This window comes from Struthio camelus, chromosome 1 (assembly GCF_040807025.1).
Source record: "Struthio camelus isolate bStrCam1 chromosome 1, bStrCam1.hap1, whole genome shotgun sequence".
NCBI lineage: Eukaryota > Metazoa > Chordata > Aves > Struthioniformes > Struthionidae > Struthio > Struthio camelus.
Window position 1 is genome coordinate 77,699,905 of NC_090942.1, and position 16,538 is coordinate 77,716,442.

Sequence of the window (16,538 nt, forward strand, 5' to 3'; positions counted from 1 at the left end):
ACGGCCAGGGCGCCCGCCCCCCCGCCAGCCCTAACAGCCCCAACGGCCGCGGCGCCCCCCACTCCCCCCCGGCGGAGCCCGCGGGGGTCAAGCGCGCCGGGGCGGCAGCACGTCGGGCGGGGGCGGGGGCTGGCCGAGCTGGCGGCGGCAGCGGCGGGGAAAGCCCGCGCGCGGCGCGGCGGGGCGGGGCGGGGAGGAGCGGGGCGGCGCGGCGGGGCGGAGCGGGGCGGCGGGCGGACAATAGGGGCAGTCTGCGAGTGACGCCGCGGTGAGTGGCCGGCGTTGGGGGTGCGGTGCGGTGCGGGCCGGGGCGGGGGGGGGGGGGCGCGGGCGCCGAGCGGAGCTGAGGTGAGCAGCGCGCAGGGGCGCCGGGCGGAGGAGGAGGAGGAGGAGGGGGTGATCCCGGTTCCCCCCCCCCCACCCCACCCCCCGGCGGGGAGGGGGTGATCCCGGCCCTCGGCAGGGTTTGGCGGCGGCGGCGGCAGCACCTCGGGGCAGGGCGGCGGGCGCGGGCCGCGGCCGTTTGTCGGGGTTGCGCGGGGCCGGGTCCGTGGGTCCGTCCCGAGGATGCTGCGGGGACCGGCGTGGCTGGCACCCAGCTGAGATGCTCTAAGCAAATGAGGAGCTGAGGACGTGTACTTTCACTCTTAGCAAAGCAGGAAACAAGCCCTCAAAATAAGCCTCAAACATACAGCTTAAGGTACCGCCGACTGGCGTTTAAAAATACTCCCGAGTAACTCCTTTTTGTCTGCCCGTACGCGTTTACGGTGATGCTGCTCGATGACAGGAACGGCGCGCAACAACCTCTGTAGCTATATAACCACGTGGGCCCCTATAACTATAATCCAGTCCCTCTTAGTAAGTAGCTTTTACAGTAGAGGCAAACGGCGTTCTTGGTAGAGGGAGCGCGACGGGGAGACTTGCTGCGTTTGTACCGTTTCCCAGGGAGCGGCTGCGCTGGCCTGCTGCGAGGGCCGACAGCAGTTCGGGACTAGGCAGGCTTACAGGTGTTAGCTTGCAAAATGAGTATTAGTCTAAGATGAGTCTGCTGCTTTGCACCTTGTCAGAAACGCTCCTTCTTATAAAAACAAGGCAGAACGGTCTCCGCTGCCGTTTTCTCTCACAGATGCACATACGGAGTTTTTTTTTTGCATTAATGTTTTGTGGGTATGATTTTTTTTTTCACTGTTTAATGCACGTGGCTTGGCTGGGAGCTAAGACTGAATGTGACAGAGAAGAAAATCAGAGAATGTTTGTTCAAGGTATTTCATCTCTTCTTCCTTAGCTTTCAAAACACTACTGCTGCAGACATCCTCTCTCTCTCTATAGGGAAAATCTAAGAAAATTGCCTCCTTCACTTTGTCAGTAGGTGTCTGTGGTAGCTATCTTAACAGATTTTTCTATCAGTAGGTCATTGACCATAAAACCACTTAAAGAGGACTGAAAAAAAGACTTAACTGTACTCAGCTCATGCAGGTTAACAGTCTGCTAGCTGAAGCAATAGCTCGCCAGACTAGGATACCAGTTGTGAGCTTGAGCCTGCCATTACCCAAGTGAGCAGTAAAGCCACTCCTCATGCAGGAGCAGATCCAAAGCCAGTACGGATCTGAAATCAAACTGTGGGGCCAAACACTGAAATCAAAATGGATGTGATAAGGGCTGGGAATCTGCAAAAAGAAAATGAGTTAAGAACGCACCGCTTTTGAAGAAATGCAGAGCTGTAGTTAATGGGGCAAGAGGCCAGCTGTGTGGAATACCTTCTTCCTCTGCTTTTCGCATTCCATGTCTGATACATTTATCTATTTAATAAAACATACTATTTTTACTGTGTTGGTCACACTGTTTGCAAGATGTGTGGAATACAGTTTACCAATGGTAGCTTGGTAATTATAGTATATGAAAATACCACTAAAATACAGTACACGAAGTAGTATTTTAACTTCAAGTAACTTTATTGCAGTGTTTGTAACACCATTATCATCAGCATTTTACCAATCCAGGAAGCCTAGGTAAAACTGGGAAGAGTGTGGCATTTTAATTATTTAAACTGATGCGCAGAATAAAAAACACAGCACAAATAGTGAGATAACTTTAAATCTAAGAATTCTAATTTACATTGTACCTGCATATCAACAGTTTCTCTCATCTTCCCAGTCTGACAGTGGTAAGTGGGATCTCAGAGGAGGCTACAGGGGAGGACTACCAAAGGTCACAGAAGATGACCACAGCCCAATAAAGTATCCCTGTCAAATGGGACAGGATAGAAGTGTGCGGCAGCAATACATGACACTATGTGCGTGCCATGCTGCACAGTGAGGCCAGGGACCAAGTGAGGGGAAAAAGGCAGCCCATAGCTCTCCCAAATACACCCCTTTTTTTTTTTTTTTAAAACATGAATAATGATGTTTAAATTAACTATATTATTCAGTCATTTGAAGCTAAGCATCTGCCTAAGTATTTTGACAGATTATGACCTGTGTGATCAGCATCCTGTAGTACTGAATTTAATATCAAGGCATGAATTCAGTAATGTGCTTGGTAAAGATACCAGCAGGCTCACTGCAGGTACTTCACCCTTCAAGTGAATGGCAAAACAAGGTCTCTTAAGTACGTGAGAGATTTTTTTTTTTCAATTTGATTGAAAATATGTTAATAGTAGATTGAAGTATTCCAATTTTACTATGGAATTGTATTTGTAAGTACAAGCAGTGTATGAACTTCTCTGACTACCAGTAGTAATTTTTCTGTTCTGCATCACTTATTTTAGTAGCTTTCAAAAATACAAAACTAACCTACACGTTTTTAGAATAAATGTGACACAAAGAAAGATTTTTCCATAGCCTTATGGTCTATTTATGTATTACAGACCTATATACATTTTCCTACTTACTTTCCACAACTTGATCACGCAATTTAAGGAACAATTTTATTTAAAATCTTATTTATTATAAAAGAATCCTGACCTTTTGGTGAGACTGAGAAGTGCAAAGGGCAGAAGATGTTTTGAAAAGGAAATGTAAATGTTAGAGCAGAAGCTTTCTGACTTAATCTAAAACTTAACTCTTTGTGAACAATTAGAACAAAGACGACATCCGTAGGATACGTGGCGCTGTCACAAAACAAATATCTGAGCCTGGCGGAAAAAAAAAAAGGATTTTTTTTTTTAAACTGTTGATTTCAGTTTATATTTCTTTTCAATATTCTTAGTTCTTCCCATAACACTTGTTGGGAATTTAATATTTGTTTTTATTAAAAGCAGAACCTCCTCGTTTTTATAAATGTTTAGAAACCATTGGAATATACTTGTCAGCACTGAAGGAATCAGTAAACATTTCAAGGAAAATGACACTTTGCAAGATTTTTATCAACATGTATTTTTAATGCGGACATTACTATTATGTCATTTTTAAGGAAGAAACCTTTCTTTTTGTTTGTTTTCTGTAGGTGTACAATAAATATCAGAGTCAGGATGGGAGCTCTCTAAGTGCTCTAATAGGCAACGTACAAATCCTGACAATGCGTAAAAATCTGCCCTCACTGATGACAGTGGAAGACTTGAGGCATCTGTTCCTGAAGTCCTGACTCAGGATTTCAACCGTGGGCCCCTTAAATATTTTCAGTGGAGACTGAAATAAAAAAATACCTGTGCAAGCTCTGTATTTCAAAAGGTTTCCTCCGCTTAGTCTGCTGTGTGCACTGCTTTCACTGCAGTGGTTACAGGACTTGCTTAAGGAATACATTTTTTATTTTTAAATATAATCAAAACATTTCATTCCTATCCAGTTTTGGGGTAGGAGACCTTGTGTTAAACTTCCAGTGAAGAAATGTTCCGATACTGACTTACTGAATATAAAAATGTAAATGAAATCACATGTGAAAAATACATGGCGTATTTTTTTACATTTACAGAAGTACGCCTTTAATGGCTGTTTGAAGCAATATTAAGAGGTGTTTATGTGTAAACAGTGTCCAAGGTCATTGAAGTTAAGCTAATGGAGAACACAGTATGAGACAAAGAAGGAATTTAGCTTGGCTCCTTGACCTGATAGTGATTTAAGAGTTAATCCAGAAACCTAATCCAGAAGAATGAATAACGATTACTTAACCTCTCAGCTTTTTTGGAGAAACCGAAGTAGTTGATGGCTGCCTCAGAATGTTTTGCCAGAAACCGTCACGGGTGTCTCTACGGGCAGCCCGTGGGGATGAAGGTGCTACCTGCTGCGTCTTTGCTGCCCGTGGCCCAGGGCTTCTGCCTTGGAAGGCAGCGCCCGCAGGTGCTGGGCTCGGGGCCGCGGCGCCGGGTACGGGAGCACGGGACTCGCCGCCGTGCTTGGCCTGCCCGCTGCGCTCCTCAGCCGTTACTCTGGCAAAGAGGAGAGCCAACAGCTGAGGGCAATAACTTCTTCAGCGGCTGCTGGTAATTCTGACAGGGGTCATAGAAAAGCCTAAAACTTAAAAAAAGAAAAAGCCTTGGGGTTTTAAAGAGTATACTATACTCCTCCTTGCCGTTTCACCCTGAGCGTCCAAAGTACCCGTTTTCCCGTAATGCTAACTAGTTCTTAATCTTCTGTCATCTTATCGAAGACCTTGTCCTTGTAAAATGGAATAGAGATTTATATTTGCAACAGGGAGGATGATGTCATGTTTTGGAAGAGTTGGCTATGGATTGAAGGCATATATGCAAACAACCAAGCCTCTATTTGTTTTTCATTTAAATTTTAGTTTGCATAGGCAGCTAGTAGAATCTGAAACAGTTTGAGATATGCTTTGATACCTCAGGGATAAAGGGCAAGAGTCCTATTTGGTAATCTTTATTTACGTAATTAGGGCCTGGGAATTTTGAGCCCTAATATTGGAATGAGAGTATCAGTAGTAGTTTACTACTTTCATAACTATCCTTAAAACACTCTAAGTTGCATATTGTAATTCTGAATAGTTTTACCGTGGGATAGCTGCATAAAACACATAAAATTGTATGCATAAGATATAAATTACACATTCATTATAAACATACACAGAATAAAATATATAGACATAATACATAAGCTACAGTTAACCCATGCAGCGCCTTCTACTGAAAGATTGTTGTGAGTGCCTTCTTAAAAAACATTACCGCAGCAAATCTAATCAAACTGAATACAAGAAGATTTCAGGACCTATATTTTCTTCAACTCACCTGCCAGTACATTCGATTTAGTAACATATTCCTTTTTCAAGAAAAAGATTTTCTGTTCCCTTTTGCTAGGTGGAAAAAAGCACGAATAGAAAAAAATGACTATGCGAAGTAAAGAGTCGAAATACTCTTTCTACCAAAGATGCTTCATTATTCAGTCACAATTATGTTCATAAAGAGCCATAATTTCCATATCATCAGGCATTTAGAGGGCTGGATTTTTTAATTTGGAGTTAGGCCCCTATTCAGCACAGCATTAACTATGTTTAACTTGAAATACGTTATTCCTTCTGCTGAAGGCATTTCATCATTAAAATTAAGCTTTTAGTTTGGCTAGTCAAAGCCTTAAAAAAAAAAAAACAAGTTTTTTGATCTGTATGCTAGTGTGGAAGTGTTCTCTATTCGTTTTACAGGATCCTGCTTTCCTCTTTCTTGGATGTGTTGTGAGGATTAGATCTATGTTCGCTTGATATCTAAATGACAAGCTATTGCTCACGCGCACTTACAACCTACTGGTTTCTGTAAACTAAAATCGGTTTGGCATTTCTTTGTGTGTAAATGAGAGAAAGAAGGAAGGCGTGAAACGGATGATGAGAAAGAAGATCATTACATCCTGCTCTGGGGAGTCTAGGGAGCGTGCAGCTCCTCTTGCCCAACTCTGTATGGATACAGACTTGAGAAACCAAACAGGCCCGTATTAATGCAGCTTTCACGTATATGTTTATATACACCTATGCCTATTTTTACCCAGATTAAGGAGAAAAAAAAAATGAAAAAGCAGTAAAGGTCCTGAACTTGGCCCTTAGTTGCCAAGGAGGAAACTCTTAAGCTTTGCTTTGAAACTAACTTAGACACCTCTTGTACATCTTCAACGTAGTAGCCCTGTCAGACTGCCTTTGCCCCGACGCTGTCAGTTCTATAAAATACCATTATAAATACCCTCTTTGTCAGATCTTCCTTACGCTAACGTCGAGACAAATAGGTTGGCAAAAACAGCATAGCAGGCTGCAGCTGAATTCTGGACAGCATGAGCTAATAGCTATGACAGTTTCTTTTTTAGCCTGTGGGAGGAAGGTATTATCATAACAGGTGTGAGGTAGCATATGTTGCAGTTTGGGCTTTTGTCGTGGGATTGTATGGTTTGTTTACATGTCTGATTTCTGTAGTGCATTGACTTATTATAGGTCTTTTTCAGAACTCAGTTTTCATCTCATACAGATATAGACGTTTCCATTGTGTGGCTCTCTGAATCTGAAACTCGCATCTATTCTAGAAATGAAGAGGAAAAAGAAAAAAGAAAATACCTTTTTTAGAGAAATTTTCACAATGTAAAGTCTAATTATACTTAGTATAAACTTGCAATAGACAGTTGACTTCTTATGCCCATTTTTGATACATTTTATCCACTGTATTATTTGTATTCTTACTAAAAAACTTTTGCAAGCCCCAAAGAAACACCATCAACGCGTTCCCGTTTGTTTGACTCTCCCTGTGATGCCCACGCCGTATAGGAAGAATAACACTACACTTTTAGATGTTTACTTGTACATTGGAGAGTGCAGTTGGGTTAATTTCTAAAAGTCCAAAATTGCATACTTTGACTGTTTCTCTGTGCAGTCCATTGGGGCGAACTGCGTACAGAGATCTGACGCTTTAGATGTCCAAGAGCAGTACTTCAGCATGCCTGGGTTCCTCCAAACCTTGCTCAGCCATTGCTAATTTTTCATTCACGGACATTCAGGACCACTTGAAGCTCATGCCTGAGCTTTGGTGGCGTTCTCAGGCCAGGAGCTGCCCTGTTCAATCCAGTTCATATGGCAATAGCATACGTGTTGCATCAGACTTTGCACAGAAAATGGACAGGGATGCACTCGGGTGAATCTGATCAGCTGCTCATCACCACTACACCCAAGAGCCTGCTAGTTTAGATGTTCACTCGGCAAACGGAAGAGTAAGTTCATGTACCTGCTCCAGTGAATACGGATTTATTTAAAGTGGAACGGCATCACTGTGTGGTAGGTATGGAGCCTTGTCCGCAGTTCAGAGCTATGAAGCTCTGGGTGACAGCATCTGGAAATCGGATATGGTGTTGGAGCACTCCAAGTCCCTGTATGGACATAACCCTTTTCTTCTGATTTTTGCTCGGATTGGGGAGAGGGACATAAAATAACAGAGAAAAGAAGCATTTCAAACAGGATAGAGCATCTTTTGAAACAAACATAGCACCTGAAACATTTTTTTTTTTTTTTAAGATGACTGTATTTAATTAAACCTTTTAACTATCTTGTAGAATATGGCTAGATTCTGCCATTCTTATGCAGAAATCCACAGGTGTCCCCTTGGAAGAAAGGAGTGTGGTATTTCTTTTCAGGAACAGTTAGGTCATACAACTCGTTAATAGCATTTGGAATAAAATTCAGAACGCCTGATCCTAACTCCTGTCTGTAACTGCCAAACTATACAGCTCTTCAGAAACTGGATATATTTAAAATCGTAGATTTTCAGCATTTATACAAGTAGAGCAGAAATGATACAAAGGAAAAAATATAATAGTCAGCTATAATTAATCTATATGACATATGCTAATATCTACTGAGCATAAACTAATCCTTATAATTCTTTTCCAAAACTACGATCACATTAAATGGCAGTGAAAGAAGTTGTCACTTTTGTAGAACCATAAATATTTCCAGTTATTTAGTATCAAGTTTCTGGTAGTTTATGGAAGTGCGTTTACTTATGCCATTATAAATATACAGTAATTAGTAACAGTTTCGCTTTGTGGAGAATGTAAATTTCTTCTAAATATTGCAAGAAGATCAAGGAGCCCTCAGTGCACAAAGGCCCCAATCTTCTCCCAAGTGTAAAACTAGAAAAAATAGAGTTTAGGCATTGCGTGAACACGTCAGAACAAATGCACTGCAAGCAGCACTATGACAGATAGATACCTTTTGCTTTGTTTAGCTCTGTCTCTGGGAATATTTTATGTAAGTTCTATTTATTTGGCCCAGTGAGAGTGTGCTTAAAAGGACAAAGGAATCTAGCCTGGGGGAAAGTCCAGTCATTGTTTTCCAAGATCACTCCATCAACAAAAGGAATTAGCTCTCTAATGACCTAGCTCGGAACTGAAGGCACCATAAAGGAGAAGGCCAAAAATATGCCGCGCAGAAATTAAGCATATCTAGAAGCCTGTCATTACGTTTAATAATCAGGCACCCCAAAGACAATGAGCAGAGCCTCCCTGGGGCAATCGTGCAGAAGCAAATATCCAAGGGGCAGGAAGAGTGCTAACTGTCCAAGGGCGTGTGTGTAGTCTTACATAATCCGGTTGCACAGCTCTGATGTCATTTTGCTGGTAAGTCAGATACAACCATTTGTAAAAACTACAAAACCATTAGCTCTGCTCTGAGCTCTGCTGTTTGTGAACTGAACCTCTTTAGTGCTTTTAGGAAAGCATATCACGACACTAGAAATAATAGAGGTTTCTCCACTTATGCTGAAGCCCATTAAGTTTTGCCTTTTATTTCACAAGAGAACAGGACGACGGCTTGTGATAAGCTTACGTGCTAGATCATGGCTGCTGGTTGTGAATTACTTTCCAACTGTATGAGCAGACAGCTGCATTGATTTCACTGGTTCTCACTGTCCACTTATAGGTTTGGAAAATTACTAATACATTTAAATCTTTGCATGATGATTGAGGTCCAAAGTCTTCTTGTAATCGCCAGGGTGACAGACTCCAGCTGAAGAAGGCATAGAACTCTGAACTAAACTCAGGACCTGTGAAATAATCCCATTCAAGTTGTATGTTTTACGTAGTTTACTGAATGGGGACCTCAATCGGTGGGTGTGATTTAATGCTAGGCAAGTCATTGCAAACGTTGCAGGAAAGCATCAGGTACTAAGTGAAACTACTGAGAAACTATGCTTATCTACATCAGCTATATTTAGCTAGATATTTTCCAATTTCTAGGCTGTTTTGACCCAATATAAAGACGTAGCAGTCTGAATGCTGCATGTTCGAACTGCTGTACGTCTGTCTGCTGGTTCACTGAAACTTTCCTTTGCCTACTCTCAGAATAGGTCTCATCTTAGCAACGCTTGCATTCGGACTGGAAAATTAAAAAGGACAACTCAGTATGTTAAACAATTTCTATCTCAAATGAAAATAGTTAATACTACAAGAAACCATGGGATTGTCTTTCCTCTCTTTTTGCAGAATAAGATGTCTCAAACAAGGAGAACTCCCAGGCACTTTGTTCTCTCCAGCTACCCAAGTGGAGCACCAGGAGAGGAAAGTTACAGCAGCCTCCTAACAATTCCAGACACCACACAGCAAATGGAGTTTAATATCAGGTATCATGCTGCATTAATGCTCCTTTTGTCTTCCCCTCTCACACCCAGGTACAAAACCCCAGACTTTCAAGAAGACTCTTTGCTAAGCCAAATAATCAGCGGATAGTATTGAAAATAGAATAGATACAACTGTAGATAACCTGTAGTGCTTAACACTGATCACATAACATTATTCTGCATTAAATGTCAATGCACAAGCACGCAGATGTGGTTCTTCATTAGAAACCCAGCTGTTATAACAAGCAGCTGAGGAAGCCATTTTTACATAATTCTCTAGGCGCCTCTCATAAACTGATAGAGCTGCTTTTTTTCCTGTGTAATCCCGTACATAATTTTTTTCCAGTTCAAGAGCCCAGAGGCAGGCTTTGCCCATGTCTGTGAAAATTATTTTCTATGTGTTTTTTGTTTGACTGACCAAACCAATCCCAAGGTATTTTTTAAACAGCTCTCTAGAATTTGGCTCTTAAACCTACTGTTCAGCAAATCTCATAAAGAGATCTCAACAGAAATACAATAGATTAAAAATATATAACCTGATACTGTTTTTCCACCAAAAAATGGAAGCATGCCTAAGAGAAGCCAAATTTCATGGGAAATTTTCATCAAGTCTAAACAGTGTTTGCAGTTAGCTATTGTGCTTCACAGAAGTTGCAGTCCAAGGACCTGTATGCCCCAGTACTTCCTTAAGAAACTTCGCATTTTGGTCAGATAGCGCTCTAGCATCACCCAGTAGCTGGAGATTCACTGTGGAAATCATTGGCGTAAATCAGCTGGACAACAAAGTGAGCAGTTATTTAATATGATTTTTTGGAGACATCCAAACTGAAGGATGGTTCGATATTTTGACTTTGGAATAATAATAAAAACAAACCAGAATTCTATTGCCCTATATAAAGGAAATAGACACCTAAAAAGCAACATGATTTTTTCAAAAGTGCACCATATGCAGCTTTTTATAAAAAAAAAATCAGAGCACTTTTGCATATGTTTAAATACGGACTTAAGACGTCTAATCAATAAAACTGTTAACAAAAACCCCAAACCCTGAACATTCAGTTTTTACATGCCCAGCTTGGTCAAACTTTTAGCGGAATAATTGTGCCTGACCTCTGCAGAGCTTTCTAAAGACTCAGTGTTACAGTGTTTTCCTCTAACACACACATCCTGAATACCTTACAGCACAGCTATCCAGGTTGGCCATCAGCTGGCAGTAATTGGGGATGAATTTAATAGAACATACAACAGGAAGTTTGAAGATACACTGCTTCACCTGGCTCGTGGGTAAGTGATGTTATTGGATAGCGTCAGTCTTTGCATACTTTTAGTATTCATCTTAGACAGATAATAATGTTTCTGCACCAACAGCAAAAATTTGTATTGCACCTACTACTGCTGTTTCACATAGAACCTAAGAAAATAGCTACTGAAGCTTGTGTTGCAAGGAGGAACTTTCTAATGTAAATTGTTTCCATAGACTACAGCCATTTACAGTTGAAAGACCTAAAAAAAAGATTTCTCCGTATTTAAGATTTCACAGTAGTTTCTCTAGGTTAAATTGTGCCTTAAAGCACAACTGATCGAGGAGAGGTCTGCAGCCTAGTAGGCATGATGCTTCAGGAATTAACAGGTTAGGGCACGTTAAATAATTTGCCAGTGCACGTAAATCAAAGGTGGCTAAACTAGTTTGAATTGCCTTTTATCTGCTGCGAGCTGACAGGACTCTGCTGTGTGGTTATTAGCTGCAGAGTAACTGACATGCAGGAACCTCCTAATGCGATACACACAATTTTTGTCTGAACCCTAAATATACTCAAGTGCAATTCCACCTCTTTTCTCTCCTTGCTTCGGGGAGAGGAAAGTCAATTATTGCAGACCTCAGAAGCATGTGATTCAGTTACACAAATGTTCCTGAACATAGCATATAGACATAAAACTTGGATCTCAGTAAACCTGGATATAAGCTGCAGAGAGAGACTCTGCTGGGTTGTCACGTTAGTCTTATATTACTACACTCTGGTTCATTAAAGATCAACAGCACTCGTTGAGTTGTACTATTCTTAGTTGGGAGCAAAGGCGCAATATTACAGTTCAGGAGATCTGCTGTACGTTTTCCTGTGTGATGTTGGTGATCAATTAATTCTAAAAACAAGGTATTAAATTTCATACAAATGCAGGTGTAACAAATGTTGAAGAAATGCCGCAACTAAGTAGATTAAAACGTAAAACGCATTTCATCACTTTTCTATTATTACATGTATTTCTTGACTTCCAATTATCTAACTGTTGGGCAGGAGAAATTGCAAGTTTTCCCGTCTAGGAAATTCTTCCTTTTGAACACCGTGGGCAGAATCTTATGTTTAATTTGAAGTCAGCAATAAACAACGCTTTTTCAGCAAAAAGGACTAGTTAGCCTTTAACGCCCTACTAAGTTACTAGGTCTTCTTCCTAAATGTTTATAGAAATACACGTCTATGTTAAGCTCCATAGACTTACAAAAAAGAACATATTGGAGTTTTGGGTTTCTCTTCATAATTTTTTAAACCTTGGTATTTTACTTTTGATCTTTAGAATAAATCTTTTATCCCCATGGTGGTTTTGTTGTTGTTGTTGTGTTGTTTCTTTTTTTTTTTTAAATCAGGGTTGCTATCAGTGTTTTCCAGACATGGAATATTATTAAAAGTGTTATAAGAAGCCTTGGAAATCTTTTGAGCAATAACTGGACTAAGAAGATCATTGGTTATGGAAGCTGGGTATGTTCTCTCCCACTCTTTTTGTTGAGACGTGGGTAATAGCAACACCTAACTCCCATGTAAGCGTCAAGGAGTAAAGCACTCTAGGTTTGGATTTACTCCTTAGTTGGTTGCCCTCCCCTCCCCCCCCCCTTTTTTTTTTTAAACACTGAAATTTCTTGTTCATGGAGTATGCCAAAAGTCTGCAAACAGAACTGAACAACTGCAAAAGCCCCACTGAAATCCCTGGGGGTCCGTGCAGAGAGGAGTTCTTTGCTATAAAAAGCTGTAAGAGTACATTCCAGATGGGGTAAGTGGGACTGTTCTCACTAGGGTTGCACCCTATATTCTGGAGAAGAGCTGAGGGGGGTCTTTAGAACTTCGATATGAATATGCCACTGCAACAGCCACACGAGTGGCCAGCAAAACTAGAACCTGACATCCAACCCTTGTTTCTGGAAAGGAACTTGACTATATTCACAGTTTAACGCTAATTTTAGATGCAGGCATTCTTGTTAGCGTTTCTGCACCATCTTTTCACTGCTTGTTATTTCTAATTACCTTCCCTTTTCTTTCCACAGATTTGTAGGCTTCCTTTCAGGTGTGTGTGCCAGAAGCTGGTGCCTGCAGCCTTGCTTGTTGTTGCTTTTTGGTGGACCATAAATTATGGACTGCGGAATTAATACAGAGAATTACAGGAGGTCATTGCTGGACTCTGACCAATACACTCAACACCCAGGTGGTGGCAGTCGGTTTGTTTTTCAAATTTTCATTGATAAAAATCTCTTTTATATTTAAAGCCTAGGCTAGTGCTGGGTCACTGCTGTTTCATACCTTTTTTTAAAAGAAAAACATTTAAAATAATACGAGGTTGTTGCTGGATAACTGCCTGACTTGCTAGTTTTGAAATGTGAGTCTGGGTGATTAGAAAGTTTGTTTTTGTCTTTTTTGTTGTTTTGTTCTAATGCAACATACAGCATCTACTTCATATAAACAACTTTCTAAAAAAGACTGTGGATTTGGGGAAGACTGAAGGAATGCTGGTCATCCTTTAAATTTTAACACTGTAAAAGCAATAGTAAAGATTAAAATCATGATACTTTTTAAAAATTAAACTGTCGCTTCAACTATTTTCCAGTGTTACCTACTTTATTTTCCAAGGTTGTACCATTGCACATGTTAATTCTGAGAGAAGACATTCCATTCTCTTTGTTATCAAAATACTACAGGAAAAGCCTTACTTGATTTTTGTCAAGTAAAATTAGCCTATAAAATTATAGTTTATCAGGGAAAAAAGAGTTGTTCAGGTGAACTAGCAATCAGCTTGGCTGGACTGGAACTTGAGGTTCACTCAATCCAAGCTTCCAATATTTCTCAAAAAAATTACTAATAGATTTTATATTTCTGTGCCTCTTGAAGTAAAATTTTAAGTTGCTCAGCAAAATGAGAATTTGATTGAATTTGGAAAAGAGCTTTTGACAACACCAATCTTTTTTGGAAGGCACACAGTTAGGGGGAAATAAATTCCGAAAGGAGACTGGAGCACAGCGTACAAAACGGAGATGCCATAGGTGTCGTCCTCTCTCATTCCACAAGGCAGTAGTTAGGACACAGTTGAGTGTCTTGTCTCTCGGAAGCATGCCCTAACCGCACCAAATTATTGCGTACACTTGGGTGCCTCTTTCCTAGTCTTTGCTGTTGAAGTTGTTTTTTCACTGTATACAGTTTATAGACTCTGGCTCAGTGAGAGAAAATGAAAGTACATCGCTGTGGTTTGGGTATTCCCCTTAGAAGGGGGGATACCTGCTTCCTGTCTCGTCAAGTGACTGCTATCGTTAATATACTTTTGAAAGAGGGAAAGCACACTATTTAATGGCCTGGTGGTTTAAACACTTTCCTGAGAGGTGGGAGTTTCAAATTCAAGTTTCTCCTTTAAATCCGACAAGGAATCTGAAACGCTCTTTTCTTCACTGTAGATCAGTGTCCAATCCAGTGACGTTTAAGAGGGCTGAGAACTGTTTTTCCTCTCTTTTGTGAATGGCATTCAAATCCCATTATGATCCTAACTCTCTGTATAAAGGGTATAAAAAAATTGTTCTAAGTTAAAAAAAAAAAAAAGAAAAAAGAAAAAGGCTTAACTGAAATATTTTGTTCACCACTTAAAAGATTTTTGAAATACCTTAAACTGACATGAAATGCAAACCAAAGAGCATGCACTTAGAGGGTGATGGCTCCAGTACCCCTAGCATTCAAGCACCAGCATGTATTCTAGCATATCTCCAAAAATATGGCATCTTTCTTTCTGAATGCCCTAGATTTGATTTCCCACTCAGCAACAGGTACACAAGTTACTTCTTTGAAAGGCAGGATTAGCATGCTTAGTGCCGTAGTCTTGCCAAGGCCAGAAGATGGCAAACTGAATTGCCCACATAAGCAAAAAGCAAAGACCAAATTTTCATCAGTGAATTGACTGCTCTGTTTAACTCCATACTAACACTATGATAGAAAATATTTTAACCTTATTACTTAGGAATTTCTACCTTGCACTATCAGGAGAATGTAATAAACAATCTATGCAAGTGTAATAAAAAACCCACCAATTGCAAACAGTATGATTCTTCCTGACTGAATCACTTCAGCAACACAAAATAGTTTCATTTATTTCTAGATAAATAATCTTTATGTACACGGAAGCAATTATAAATAGGAGACTGCTGTACTGCCTATTCTATCTGAAAGCTGTAAGTGATGACTGTGCTTTTTTCACCCTCTTGGATTGCAGTCAATAATGTGATATTTTCAGTCTTAAAAGATGAGAAGTCTGTCATCTAGCATGTAATATAAAATGCAAGTATACCAACAGAACAATCAAACTACAATGCAAACAGGGTCTGCTGCAACAGTGGCCACAGACTGGAATACTGCAGTCAGCAGTAACTACTAGAGCCTTCTCGCACACGTGGAGTTGAGTAAAGAGTCTTTTCAGGTTCTGCAACCATGACTCCGGAGACCCAAATTCAATTCTTACTACTGCACGCTTCCTCCTCATGTGACAGAGCTTCCAGCACCTGCTGTTGTTTTTTTTTTTCTTTCCACATCCTGTTTCTGCTTGTTCCTAGGTGAAGGAACTGCACTGACTTTCGCAACTTAAACTTTTGGTTTCCAGAAACAGAAGGAATAGATCAGTAAGAGCATAAATGAAACGCAGATAGGATAGTAAGGTCCAACATCCTTAATTACTCCACATGCTGTTCTCCACCTAGCTACATGCAAGTTTTACAGCGCATGAGACACCCTTCCTTTTATTTACAGCCATATGCTAATGTGACACTGTACTACCAGACACTTCATGAAAGCAAGCACTGAATACCCTTGATATAGGAGAAGTATGAAGATGTCCCTCATACTTTTTAGTTCATCTAAATTGTGGCATCAGCAAAACAGTATGATACTACTTGACTTCTGTTTTTGAAAATACAGTGCTCAGAAAAGAGCTTCTGAAAAAGAGCTTGCTCTATAGGCTTCAATCAAACACTCCACAGAAGAAAAACAAAGAACAAACAGTGCAGTGGCTACTGTTCTTTCTTCCCCCTATTTAAACAGGGCCTACACAAGTGTGACACTCTTGGAATACAAACATTACTTCAGTATTCTGCATTTGCTGACCAGAGATTTTGATCTCATTTCTTCCAAAGAGTTTTATTCCAGGTAAAGCACACAGTAAGGTGAAATGAGTGAAAATATGTACATAGTAAAAAGAGTATAAATAGAAATAGCTCTTCCAAGTTCCTAGAAACTGTTAAATAGAAAAAAAAAAACATCAGAAACTATAAAATGCTATACTAAGAATCAGTGACATCAACACCTCAGACTCAGTTACAACTATTATAAAAAACGGTTTCAAGGTCACTGACACTACATTTGGTCTTGCAAGAGGTCGTCAGACACTTACAGCCCAACATGTAATTCAGTGTTTAATAATACAAGGTGCGATTTAGTTGCCAATTTCACAAAAGAACTGTTCAGTAATACAGTCCAATAATCAATCATAGCTCAGACTAGTATTGTTTAATTCATTTGCCCTTTCAGAAATGTGAAATTATTAAATGCTTAATACTGTCATTGGAGTTTATTCTGCATTTGATAATAAATTCTTGAAGATTTGTGCAGACATTTAGTTCCTTTCAAGTAAAATATCCTGAACTTTACATATACATCCAACTAGTTTGTAACAAAACGTGGAAAATTAGCATCCTGCTACTAGAAGGGTGTTAACTGTT

The 16,538-nt window shown here is 40.2% G+C and overlaps 1 protein-coding gene across 6 annotated transcripts; it reads left to right on the forward strand.

Moving 5' to 3' along the window:
• Window positions 1-190: 190 nt before the first annotated feature.
• LOC104146645 (uncharacterized) lies at window positions 191-13,373 on the forward strand. 6 transcript variants are annotated; one of them, XM_068951013.1, is made up of 5 exons: window positions 191-268; window positions 9,393-9,529; window positions 10,709-10,810; window positions 12,168-12,279; window positions 12,840-13,373. In XM_068951013.1, the coding sequence occupies exons 2-5, from the start codon at window positions 9,399-9,401 to the stop codon at window positions 12,939-12,941; spliced, it is 447 nt and encodes a 148-aa protein (XP_068807114.1). In that variant the 5' UTR covers window positions 191-268; window positions 9,393-9,398; the 3' UTR covers window positions 12,942-13,373. The 6 variants fall into 6 exon arrangements, with proteins under 6 accessions (XP_068807114.1, XP_068807126.1, XP_068807122.1 ...); XM_068951025.1 differs by having other exon boundaries at window positions 199-268; window positions 12,180-12,279; XM_068951021.1 differs by lacking the exon at window positions 191-268 and adding an exon at window positions 321-348.
• Window positions 13,374-16,538: the final 3,165 nt, after the last annotated feature.

Bases quoted from the DNA above. Each gene is read 5' to 3' on its own strand.
- LOC104146645 (XM_009678770.2), top strand. From the start codon at position 9,183: ATGCTGCATGTTCGAACTGCTGTACGTCTGTCTGCTGGTTCACTGAAA. The intron at 10,811-12,167 runs GTAAGTGATGTT...TTTTTAAATCAG, and splicing joins CTGCTTCACCTGGCTCGTGG to GGTTGCTATCAGTGTTTTCC. The intron at 12,280-12,839 runs GTATGTTCTCTC...TTCTTTCCACAG, and splicing joins TCATTGGTTATGGAAGCTGG to ATTTGTAGGCTTCCTTTCAG.